The following is a 12,874-nucleotide window of genomic DNA, read 5'->3' as shown; positions in this document are numbered from 1 at the left end:
AAAGAAAAAAGAAAAAAAAGAAAAGAAATTAAGAACTCCAAATGTTAAATTCAGATTGTTTATTGTAAACAGAATAACTCTAGCACTCTGTCATACTGGCTGTGTCACATGCACCCAATTCCACATCAACTGCTTAAAATAGCACTTGCAAAAATTACAGTTATGTAATAATAATTTATGGTTTCTTACATAAACTAATTAACAAGCACTAAAATTGAATTACAGTGTATCCTAGGTAGTTTTTTATTGCTTGTAGACACTGCAGCTTTGGGTCCATTATGATGAACCCATTAGTATGCCTGAGTTTATCAAAATTTACTGCTATATCAAACTCAGAAACTCTAAAATGCTGGAGAACACTTAAAAGCAATTAAGAGGTGTTGAAAAACCATGTATTTCCACATTCAGTCACAGAACTTTACAATTCCACATTTTTCCTGGGGAAAATGTTATTTGTGAGCTTGTGCTAAGTACACTGCCATTCCAATTCATATATATCATTTGTTAGAGTTCATAGTACTTCCACTAATATTTATTTATTCATTTTTAATAGAAGCAATTTGATTTTATTCACCATAAGAGTGGTATGTTTAAATACCACTAATTCCCAAAATATATATTTTTATAATATGCTGTCAAAAGTTTTAATATATATATATAATACAAATATTTTTACTAGAAGAAAACTATAAACAAAAGCAAAAGAGTAAAAAGTCCATTTTACATGGAGGATCCACGAAAAACATGGTGAACAAAGACACCTGTACTGTTTTTGCTTATACCATGGCCGATTTTTTTTTCACCTCAGGCTACAAAAAGTGCTAGCAGACTTTCCTGGCAACAGGTTACATCACAGACTACCATCAAATTTATTAAAGAGATGTTCAAACATGTCCTGTTAGCCTTAAAATCAGCTAGTACAGACTCAAATAAACAAAACTTAAAGCCCTTAAAGCATTCATTTAACTGCTTTCAAAGCCAGCATTACTACAACATTGACTCAACGACAAGAACACCCCCGTTGAATATTCCAGGACTCTGATGTACACATACATGACACATTTAATGTCAGGGCCTCAGTTTTAGGTTATAGTAGGAAGCAAACTCTCACTAACACCTCTGATATAGCAAGGGCTCATTACGAACAGATTTTACGTCTTGAGTGCTTTGCATCCTCTATCCTGTCTGAACAATTACAATCAATTTTATGCATTAAACTTGTAAGAGAAGTTAGTAAGATGTTCCTTTATCTTTTTCTATTTGAGGTGTTTACCCTGATTTGCTGTCTCAAGTGGAAGACTACTGCAGAAGGCAGTAGACTTAGTAAAATGTTAATACAATCTCCAGTCTTCACCAAGTTATGATATATCTATACAATATTTCAGCATAATTCTTGATCCTTGGGTTTCATACAATCCTCTTAAAAGGAGTAGAAAGGAACATTTTGTGATGTAACCTGAACTGCACATCATTGCCATAACTTCTGCTAACCCAGTACTGCTATACCAGCACTGCTCCATCTCAAGTGCCCTCTTGAAGGACAAAAGGACCCAAAGAGATGTAAAAATAAATCTGATTCCTTACAGGGCCTGTATTTGACATTCATCTGTTCTGCAGTCAAGAACTAATTCATGCTTAAAGTTATTTGCACTAGTAAGTACTTGACTGAGACCTAATAACAAGAAAGGCAAATTGTACTGGTGGAGAACTCATGTAGTCTATGCGCAACTGAAAATAAAAATGACACCAAATAAAGTATCTCATACATCATATGGAAACAATTCAGAATAATACTGAAAAACTGAAGAGGATATTATCAAGACAATACTAGGACAACACTTTTGACAACAAAAGTATGTTGGACTGTTGAAGTGTTTCCAGCATTTCACGAGTTTTAATATAAAATGTCCCCAAATTTATATATAAAGATTAAAATCATGTCCATATCTTCAGTTATTTTCATTAAGACAATTCTTTCACTTATTACTATGTTATCAATTTATCTTTTTTTCCCCCTCCACTGGTTTTCACCAAACTTAAATAAAAAACGTGTTATGTTGATTGCATTAAGGATCAATTTTAAAAGTCACATTCAACACAACACTTCAAAAAATGTGAAACTCTATTTTAAGAAGAATTATTGAACCCATCCCATTCTTTTCTCACCCTCCTCCAGATCCCAGGAAGATTGTTTTTGGGCTACTAAATGTTGTTGATTGTTTTTCAGGAATAATGAGGATATTTCAAGCAATTGTTTGCTCCAGAAGCTTATTTTATCAAAATTAAAGTTTGAAGGGGTACACTATTTCAAAAATATACTGCATCTACAAGTTGTTATTATTATTATTACTATTGTTTTCAGTTGATTTTGGTTTTCAACAGGTTGTCTGTAATATAAATGACACATGACCACAACTGATTTTTCTATACTCTCTATGCCTAACACACATCTAATGTCAAATGAACCACGAAAGAATTTGGGACGTTCATAATGGACAGAACCATTTATCCTAGCAGTCTTTAATAATTTTGTTCATCATGAAGTCCCCTGAAACCACATCAGTGCTGATCATTTGCATTTCTTCATCCATTGAGGTTCTTCACAGTTTTGCAGCCATGAAATTGATATGTGGTTTCACCAGTGGAAAGAGTGGCAGACTGCGCTTGAACTCTGTCATATTTTCAATCACACTTGGCTGTAAAGAAGTGTATGCAAGAAAATCTGTTCAATTATCTTTAATGAGAAGAGCGAGAAATTTCCCACAAGTTATTCTACACCTACGTAAATATATACGTGTCTTGTTTTCTTTCAATGATTCAACATTTCATTATTACAGAATTTTCCCAAATAAAATGGTATTACTTCTGAAATGAATGGTTTAATATCTACTCCAAATAATTTAAAACAATAACTGTAATGCGGCGGTTGCATTATTAATTACATCAGGTAATTTAGAAAATGCAGAGTTAAGTTTGTAAAAATAACAGCAATTCAATGAGCTATTATTTGTAGCTGCTGCTATAAAGTCACTTTTTAGCACTTAAGTCAAAACAAATATATCTATATTCAATTCACACAGAAATTTCTACCATGGTGATTACCTCACCTATAAGCACTGAATAAGAAGAATACAGATCTACAACTGCTTTGCAAAAAGAATCACCTATTGGGACAAACACATTTCTTCAAGCAATTTCACCTCAACCTCATTTGAGGTCCAGGAATGGCTCCAGTGCTATCATATCTATTTACACGAAACAGCAACACTGAGTCTATAACACTTGTATGAATAGAATTTGCCAAACTGCTTCATTCACAGGGTATATTAATCCACATTCACAGGAATATTTCATCCTTTAAGTCCATGACCAGTAAGTGTGGAGTTTTGTTTTCTGAACAGATTATAAGTTTACTGATGCATATCCATCCTTCTCTTGGCAATTCACACATCCTAACACACAAGCTCAGACAATCATAATCTGTATTTTATTCTGTAGTGTAGACACTCAGAAGAGCTACCTACTTCTATTCTGTTTCATTTCAACGGAACAGAAGGAACAAAGTTAATAGCACAGATTGTTTAAAAAAAAAAAGATAAAAATCTGTTATTAAAGACAACCATGCATGTAAAAAAAGCTAAAAAAAAAGAAAAAAGAAAAAGAAAACCAACCTGCAAAAGTATAAATGTCAAGAGGTTTGTACTTTCTCCCTGTAACCTTACTCAATAGTTCTAGACTTTCTTTAATAAAGCCTGGGATTTTATGTGTTGTTTCTTTTTACCTGTGGTAGTAATGGTGCTGGTGCCAAGTTCACGTCATTTTGGCATGGAAATTCTCCAACAACAGGGCCTATTTAACATCATCAAAATTAATTTAGAACCACAACTCAATTAGTGCCTTTCATATAGCAAATTGGACAGATCAAGACATGAAACACAGGATAACAGTAATCTTCAGGTATCTCTAAATAAGCTTTTTGAAGCTTTTGCTTTTATACTCATAATTACCTTTAGAAATACAAGCAGATTAATCCTTGATTTTATTTGAGAACACATGCTGAGGCAGTGTGGTTTTTTTTCATTTTACTTACATGTACGGAGAATGTAGCAATAAAAAGAGCTGACGTACTGGACAATAAATACTTAAAACTGTTTTTCAGTAAAAACTATGTGAACAGTATTAAATGCCAGTGATATATGCAATAACAGCACATCTGTGCTCCAAAGAGAATCTTTCAGTAGGACATGCTTATGGAGACATGGGGATTACTCCATATACCAAGTCCTCTTTAGCAACCCCAAGTCTTTCCTGCCTGTCCCATGCACCCTCTACTTATTCCAATCCCACACAAACTTACTAAATCCAATCAACCTGTCTCACATGTGTATGTTATGCAGTTCCTTAAATCTTTCTTCCTCAATTTCCAAACTCAAGTTTCAATTCTAACTTTTACACTGGGAGTTCATAAAGTTCCACCATCCTAATCTCCTACATCTCTACTACTTCTGATTATTTTCTACTGTCCGTGGAAATGTGTCTGCCTCCATGAGGAAGGAAACTCCCTGGGAGTCTTTTCAGCCTCCTTCATGTTACCCTCTTCAGCAGTTGCATTTCTTCTTCGCTTGGACTCACAGGAAATTAATCAAAGTCCCAGCTTCTCTTTCATGGCAGAAAAAGAGGCCAATTGTCAAATTAAATGCCTTAGGAGTTGTGGAATACATGGAGAGAAGGCTATGCTTTGCTATAATCACTGTAAGAGTTAAGTAGTTGCTAGGCTTCCTCCCATGCTCCTCTTGGCTCAGGAAGATACCATTCCAAGTAATAATAAACCACTTGGCAATATAGTTACTTTATTTTTATAAAGTTTTCTAAAGTTAGTCACAGTACTAGAACTAATTCTATTTAGCTAGCAATGATTACCCAGGAAAGATACTTTGGAGCAAGTCTCCCTTACTCAGCTGAAGAATTATGATTTCCGTGGTATCATAAAAATCATTCTGATGCTGGAAGGAGTTTCATAAGAGGCACACAGGTATCTGCTTCCTTCCGTTCTACAGACAAATTTCTAACAGCAGTGCTATGCATGCCAGAATTTAATTCTAGCATGAACTCATAAAAAATTAGCACAAAACAACGTAAGTTTTTCCCTCTCTACATGATTGTTTTATGTACTTATTTATTGTTTATTAACTGGAAACACTATTAGCCTTTTCCTCCTGGAATTCTAAAATGGAGTAGTAGAGTCTACAATGCATAGATAATCTAAAATATTTGAAAACAAAACCTAAACAGACTTTCTCAAGTTATATTAAATGCAACATCTGGCATTCCTGGAGGGTTACTTTATATTTGCTTTTTCTTTGAGAGTGCTTGAATAATGAATCGAGGACATTTTCTAATTGTTAGGAAAGCAATCATTTTATTGATAACTGCAATTTCTAACTTTGGGGTTTTAGGTGTACATCAAAATATTTTATTTTGTAAAGAAATTCTATTTAATGATATCAATATACTTTTGAATGGCTGAAGAACTTGGCCACAAGTGTCAACTGGAGAATTTGAAGCACCTATATGAAGAAAATCTTAAGAAAAAATACTCTTTCCTCTCCAACATATGCAATCTCCAAAGCTGGATTTTTCTTTAAGTACATTTATATAATACGACAAGAGTATTTTTAACTAGGACATGCTTGAACACAAACTGATTAAATACTATATTCAGCACAGTACTTACAGGAATCCATTTCCCTTGCAAGGACATGTACTGAAACCTTGTGTCTTCTGGGAGCATCAATTGCCAACAACACCTAGAGTAAACAATATCAATTATTTCAGTTGTGGAAAGTATCAATCACAAATATATAAATATAATCTCTAAAAGAATGACAGCATTTACATTTTAATTTTGAGCTTTAAAATGAGGGTGAATTTTGAGACGTCCCTTTAAGTATTATTAAAGGTAACCCATACCTTGAATCATTTTAGAATCAAGTTGTTTACAAAATTCATGTACTACTTAGGACTCAAACCATTCAAACAAAGAATAACCAACAAACAAAAATCCTGGAAGTAACAAATTCAGCTATAAACTATCAAAGTATCAGGATTACCACTTAAAACCCTAGCAAACTTTTGCCCTGAGCGCAATTAAACTCAGCAGAGCCAGCTCACCAATCTAGAGTTATTTCTACTCTGGAGTACTGGTTAATCATTTATTGAGCATTACTGTAAGTAGAAAAGTATCAATTCCCACAAACACAGAACATGCATACTTGCTGAAGTTATCAAGCTACTGGAATTCCATTTTCTAAGTTTATGTTTGCTGTGTGTCTTCACTCATGCCATCATACTGTGAAAAACATGTGTTAGGGTTCACTGTGTCACTGAAGTAGTAACCAGCTCAAAGCAGTAAGATTGGATCTCTAATACAAATAGAAGATAATGCAAGAATGACCCTGGTAGTGAAATGGATAAACACAGATAGATTACAAAAGCGAAACAATTTTGAATGACATCTCTTTCCAAGTAGTATTAAACTACATGACTAACTTACCTTGTAGAACTGTATGATATCATCCTTGGTCAGGGTCTTGAGATACGCCACTTCAATGTTATCTGCACAATAGTAAAAATTAGAACAAGTCTGCAAATCATAGCTGGTTATTTGCACACTAATTCTAAGTATTTATTCTTTCCTGAAATTAACTGCAAGTGATATGCTTTTCATTCTTAACTTAAAAGCTAACACTTGTACCACTAGAAGTGTCGATGGAAGCTTGGAAGAAAATTATACTTTAACTAACATCCTTTGTGACTGGGACTTACTAAAAAAAAAAAAATGCATGTTTGAAGAATACTGATTGCATTGTATATTATTCAGTAGCTAAAAAATAATGTGTCTATTTTCTATGTCATCTTCACATCAGCATTACGTATTTCTAATGCAGACTGATTGCAGAGTTTTTATTAACAGTTAGGAAAGATGGCATGAATTTTTTTAAATAAACATGAAGAACAGTGACAGCCTAAATCATATTTCTTAAGGAACAATCACCTTTCAGATATTTGATGACAAGTGTGCCTCAGTAGCTACATCAGATTACATAAATTCAACTGTAATAAACTAGTAATTTTATATCACTCAAGAATGAGTGTTTTTATTGTAGGTATGCTTGCATTTCTTAGGATTAGCAGATAGATCAAGAAAGAAAAGTGTGTAAAAGAATATGCAGCTAATAAGTTGGTGAAGCATACAGAAAATAGTTCATACGAAGTTTTAAAGGGAGGAAATTCAAGAACATGATGATGACAGACAATATTCTAAAGTCTGATGTAAAACAGTAGAAGTAATAATAATGTTAAATCCTAAAAAACTTTTTCACTTCTTAAGGCTGGAATACGCATTTCTGATTTGACAAATATAGTCATTTGAGAATCATTTAATGCAATCGAATTCTCAGTGGACAGAAGGGAATTAAAGATATGAGACTCAAGGGAAATAGTAAGTTTAGTGGAATTCAGATGGGCTTAAGTTTTCACACTAATCTTTAAACTGAGCCATGAAATCTTGTCAGTATCTCTCATTGTCTTGAAACCAAGCCAGACAACAATTTGAAATTTTTCATTATTACAAGAGTTCAGTTAGTCTACAAAAAAAGACTACTCGCTATGAAAGGCTGACACTCTGCATGTAAAGCAAAAGAGAAGTCACGATACAGAGTGAGTCTTCTGTAGGCAGCATATTATGCACAAGAGATGGAAAATTATAGCTTTAAGTAAGAGTTGAGACATGAAAATGTGATGAAAGGCTGATCTACATCTAAATCTGTAAGTGTTTTTTAAAGTTAAGAAACTAAAATCATTTAAGCATTGATTTCTCTTTCTTCATAGCAGACATTTTAGAAAGCATATAGTGAACTAAATAAAATTAGATTTAAAACTCCTATCCGTTATCTTTTAGAAAAAAAAAAATCAAACGTATTTATTGTAGAAAATCAAATCAGATTTGTTTCAAAATATATCGTTTAGTGATAGAAAATTAAAGCTAGCTCAGACTATTACTTATATATCTAGGTATTTTGGATTTAAAATTTTCCAACTTTGATACAACTTCAGCAGCATGTGGGATCACAGTATTATGCTATCACTGTAAATAACTGCCTGTCCATTTTCAGTAAGAACAGCAGAAGCTGGATTTCAATCAACCTTCTACAAGCTTATAACTATCCAAGCATTGTGGCTTAAAAAAAATAATTCATATTCCTACTAGGCCTACTCTAAGTTGAGACAGGTCACGTGTTGGCTAAGTCTGTTGCCACTGTCGTTGATTTCTTCTCATTCTCACAACAGAGCTACATGATGTCAGCAGGATTCGTATTCATGTCTACACTGTCAGGAATGTCAAAGTGCATTTGAATGCATCTCAGTCAAATGTTAGGCACATATGTAATACACATGTTAGAACATCACAGAAAGAAATTTAAGCTTATACAACATCAACAATTGCATCCAAGCCACTTCCAATCCTTGACCTACTCCTTGTCTCACAGAGGCTTAAAGGAAAGAACTGAAGGTCAGTGAAATACTTCTTGTCCCTGTCATATAGTAAACACCAGGAAGCAGGATTATCCTCTATTATTAAAGGCTCTACTGCTGTGAGAGCATGGGCTGCACAAATGAGAAACTTTTCTCAGGTCAAAATGAAGAAAAGTAGCCTAGAGGACTGAAATCACAAAAAAACATAGAAATTATGCACAGACTACAAACGTATCTAAACTACAGCACTGAAATTTAAGGGAATTATAATCTTTCTTACCTCTGTCAAAGTTATACTGCTGAGAAATTATTTCTCCCCAGTATTTAGCACATTCTGCAGACAGCTTCTTTGGTTTGTCTAGACGACGAATTGCTAAAGCTTGGATGTGTTTTTGGAAGGCCTCTTCTGTCATATCTTCTATACATTTCTCCATAGTCTTTAAGAATGCTTCAACTCTGCTTTCTAAATAATGTGGGGGCTTTTCAGATTGGATAATAAATCGCAGACCCTGTATGCCGTTTGCCCGACGTGGACCACTGAACACAATGTAACCTTAGCAAAACAAGAACAGTAACAGATTTAAAGAAATCCCTTGTTCAAGCATTAAGTATGCCAAACATGGCCATTTTGATAGAGATGTGGAAGAAATGATAGGGGTGTGGAAGAAATGAAGCGTACTAACAAAAAACAAAAGAAATTTTGTCATCAGTATTAGGTAATCAGAAATCAAGTTGTACTGTACTGCTTAATTGGACTCAACACCAGGTACTTAGTATTTTTCTATTGTCTGATCTGAATTCACTTTGCACTATTTCTTGTATCTTAATTCGATACAAAGAAACTATTCCTCTCATTTCTACTTGCAGCTTTACCTTATCTGATCCTTTCCTAAGGAAGGTAAGTCTTTACTCTTACTCCCCTTTTTGTAACAAATCTGTCACATTTCAGTCTTGTAGATGTTGTTTTATAGCTCTCTAATCATCCCTTGATTTTTTGTCAAAACTGGACATAGTATTTCAAAATCCTTATATGAACAGCTCAGAAATATTGTGAATGTTGGAAGCTCTTTTTTTTAATCTCAGTGTTTCTTTTAGACAACAGCTTGACACTGCTCATATATGTTCTACATCTGATCCACAGTAACCTAGCGATTGTTTTCCACATAACTGCTACGTAGCCAGTTGTCTTCTATCTTGCGTCTGTGCTGTTGATTATTCCTGCCAAAATATTCCCATCAAATTGCATCTTATTTGTATTCAAGCCATGTTTCCAAAATGTCAAACTAAGTTTGAATTCTAATTCTGTCTTCCCACACACTTGCCTCTTCTCCCATCTTAGTAATCTGAAGATTTAGTAAGCCTAAACTCTTCTATCATCCAGTGCATTTTAAATCCTAAGTAACACTGGATGACAATAGAGAACCATTCTTAATAATTTTCTGATCACAACTTTCCATCCAAACGTGAAACTTTCTGAATTCAGGTGCTCTCTCTAGCTTGTTTGAAAATGTTACACATCTTTCATACTATCGAGATGAGACGCACAACAATACCATTACCACCATTACCACCCAGCCAGGCAGACAACGCATTAAAAAAATAATAATAATAAAATAAATAATAAAAAAAAAGGTTACTTTGACACCACTTTGCCTAGTAATTGTTTCTTAGTTGTCTCCTATGAGTTTACAACTGGCATGATAGCATTTAGAATTAGAATGAAACTGACAGATCTGTAATTTCCTTGCTCTTCTCTTTTATTTCCAAAAGAAATGTGTAACAATTAGTATCTTTATTTTTCCAGTACCACACTTACCATCTGAAAATTCTTAGTTACAAGATTTCTAGTTCTAGGTATCTAGTATTTTGTTTTTAAAATATAGAATTCATCATACCTGAACTCTTCAAAAAACTACTACTTTTCCCTTCCTTTGTTTTTCTTATACTGCTGAAGTATTTATTGAATGAGTCCCATATACTTTCTCTACTATTTAATAGACTGATAACTCTTGAAATTCTTTCTCCCTTAGCTTTCTCAGAGATCTTATTAACAATTTCATTGAGTTTACTGATTTTTGCTGGTATTTCTGCTGTCTTCCCTCCTAAGTCTGGTGAACTCCCTCATTTGGCAATCACACCACACTGATTTCTGTACTGACATAGGCACATAGTTCTTCCTCACTGATTTCCCCACATCCTCTTTAACAGTTATCTCCAACTTCTGTAAGAAACCAACACATTCCAAAAACTGGCTAAACCACCTGGGTCCTGCCCTACTTTCAAGAGATGTCTAGACTGATATGATGTTGGGAGATTCTTCTAGCAGCTCACAAGAAATCTCATTTTGCCTGATCTCCCTGGTAATTCATAACACTGTAACGGTACCAATGTTTTTTTTCCATTCAGTCATTATACCGAAACATCCCTCTGACTTTCACCTTCACCTTAAATAACAATAAACTTAACGTTACTTTCCTACCTTACCTTTACTTAAAAGTAAAAAACTAAAAAAAACTTAAAAAAAAAAAACTTAAAAAAAAACTAAAAAAAACCTAAACTAAAAACCTAAAAACAACCTAAAAAAATAAAAAAATAAAAAAAACAACTAAAAATCTGATGGTACTACTTATTAATATGTCAATCCTGCAAACTGTTATGCAAGTCCTTGTCTCTCTCTGTTATCCAATATGGAATAGCCTGACCAGTTTTCAGTCTTACCGGTTCAGATAAATGATTTTTTGTTCTTCCTAGTGGACAGCTGTATTCTTAACACGCCTGAAATGCATGTTAATGCTACTTTGTTAGTATTGCAGCTTACCATTACCCACACAGCTGTATACCTAAGCTAGAGGTCGTAAATCCTTCCACTTGGAAGTAGGATCACAAGCAGAAAAGACTAAACTGCTGCCGATTCTTTAAGAAGATCTAAAATTTAGGAATTGATCTTATCTCCTTCTGGTAAAAAGAAAGAAATTCTGCACAGTTGTTCTGTTGTTGTTGTTTTTAAACTAGGGATGATTTCAGATATTTAAGACTAATCTTAAGAATTAGCTTGCTTATTCTCAGTTTAGAATTTGTGAACAGTAACATTCCTTTGAGTCATCAGCAGTTAAAATGATTTGCATTTGCCATTTGTCCTTTAAATGGCATTCACTGAACAGGGAAAGAACGCCTCATCATGTCTCATGCAAGTGCGTGAATATTCATGCCTGGGTTTATACAGACAATAATCACTATGGGAATACTTACCTAATTGTTCCTTAGTGCGCAGAGTATTGAAGCATGGTTCTGAGATAATTTGACAAAAGAGCTCCAAAAACATATTCTCAGAAGTGCTCTGCATATCTGTCTGGTAATATATTTCAATGCCACAATTGTTATGTACTTCATTTCTCTGTTGATACACAAACCATCCCCCTAAAAGACAAACATAAAACAGTTAGATTACAGTTTAAGTAAACAGGCACTGTTTACTTGAAAAGCATATATTTTTGTTGTCCAGTATTAAAAATGGCTATCACTTGTGGAATCCAATTAAAATAAATGGTTCAGGACTTTTAAAGCAGAATTTCCACTAACAGATCACACACACTTTTCAAGTAACAGGAAAAGAAAAGATTAGTTTAATACATCATGACATAGCTTGAACACATCAGAAAGTAGCTAGAAGCTTGCTGTTTCTCAAGCAAGTAGTTTGGAACCGAAGTTCCAAAACTGCACTGCCTTGAATGCAGTTTCTAAAGACAAACAAAAACATTATAAACATTTTGTGAACATTAAAAATAATTCCGTATTTAATAACAACGGTTTCTTCAGTTATATAGTAGCTTTCACACAGTGCTGATCAGCTATGGGTAATTGATTTTGGCTGCATAGCCAAAAATGTCATCATTCCTGTATAGCTCCCAAGAATTCCTTGAAGCTCATTTCTTAAATGTAAGATTTTCCACACAATAGAAGTAAAATCATAAAAGCACTGTGAGACAAAAAGAAAAGATATCAGAAATAAAGAAGATATACTTGTGTAAAGCTTTTATTTTTCCAAATAAACTAGAGTTTTTTGGACAATCCTTCACTGAATGTTCACTTAATACCTAGAAGTGCTCAAAGAATGATGCTTACTCAAATACGTACATTACGTGTAGAAGACAATGTGAGAGATCTTATTTCCATAAAGCATTCAGAGTGAATTAGGACTGAAGGTCAACTTATGCACACGGATTAAAAGTGAAATCAAATATACAAAAAAATATATGTATATATTTGTGTATAATTTTACTTACATAAAACCACAGCCTAATTTGCTACATCTACAGTTTAAAATAATTTGAAATAAATC

General features: G+C 33.7%; 1 protein-coding gene across 1 annotated transcript in view; it reads right to left on the bottom strand.

The window, feature by feature from the left end:
* Positions 1 to 44: 44 nt before the first annotated feature.
* The window catches only part of IDE (insulin degrading enzyme), a 45,699-nt gene continuing 32,869 nt past the window's right edge, over positions 45 to 12,874 (bottom strand). The window contains 6 exon segments of the mRNA XM_019617678.2: positions 45 to 2,696; positions 3,782 to 3,849; positions 5,735 to 5,807; positions 6,554 to 6,615; positions 8,816 to 9,088; positions 11,785 to 11,952. Of these exon segments, the coding sequence (XP_019473223.1) occupies positions 2,601 to 2,696; positions 3,782 to 3,849; positions 5,735 to 5,807; positions 6,554 to 6,615; positions 8,816 to 9,088; positions 11,785 to 11,952 (740 nt within the window). The 3' untranslated portion in view covers positions 45 to 2,600.

Source organism: Meleagris gallopavo, chromosome 8 (assembly GCF_000146605.3).
Source record: "Meleagris gallopavo isolate NT-WF06-2002-E0010 breed Aviagen turkey brand Nicholas breeding stock chromosome 8, Turkey_5.1, whole genome shotgun sequence".
Lineage (NCBI taxonomy): Eukaryota > Metazoa > Chordata > Aves > Galliformes > Phasianidae > Meleagris > Meleagris gallopavo.
The sequence above is the reverse complement of the archived record's forward strand: the minus strand, read 5'-3'. Positions and strand labels throughout refer to the sequence as shown.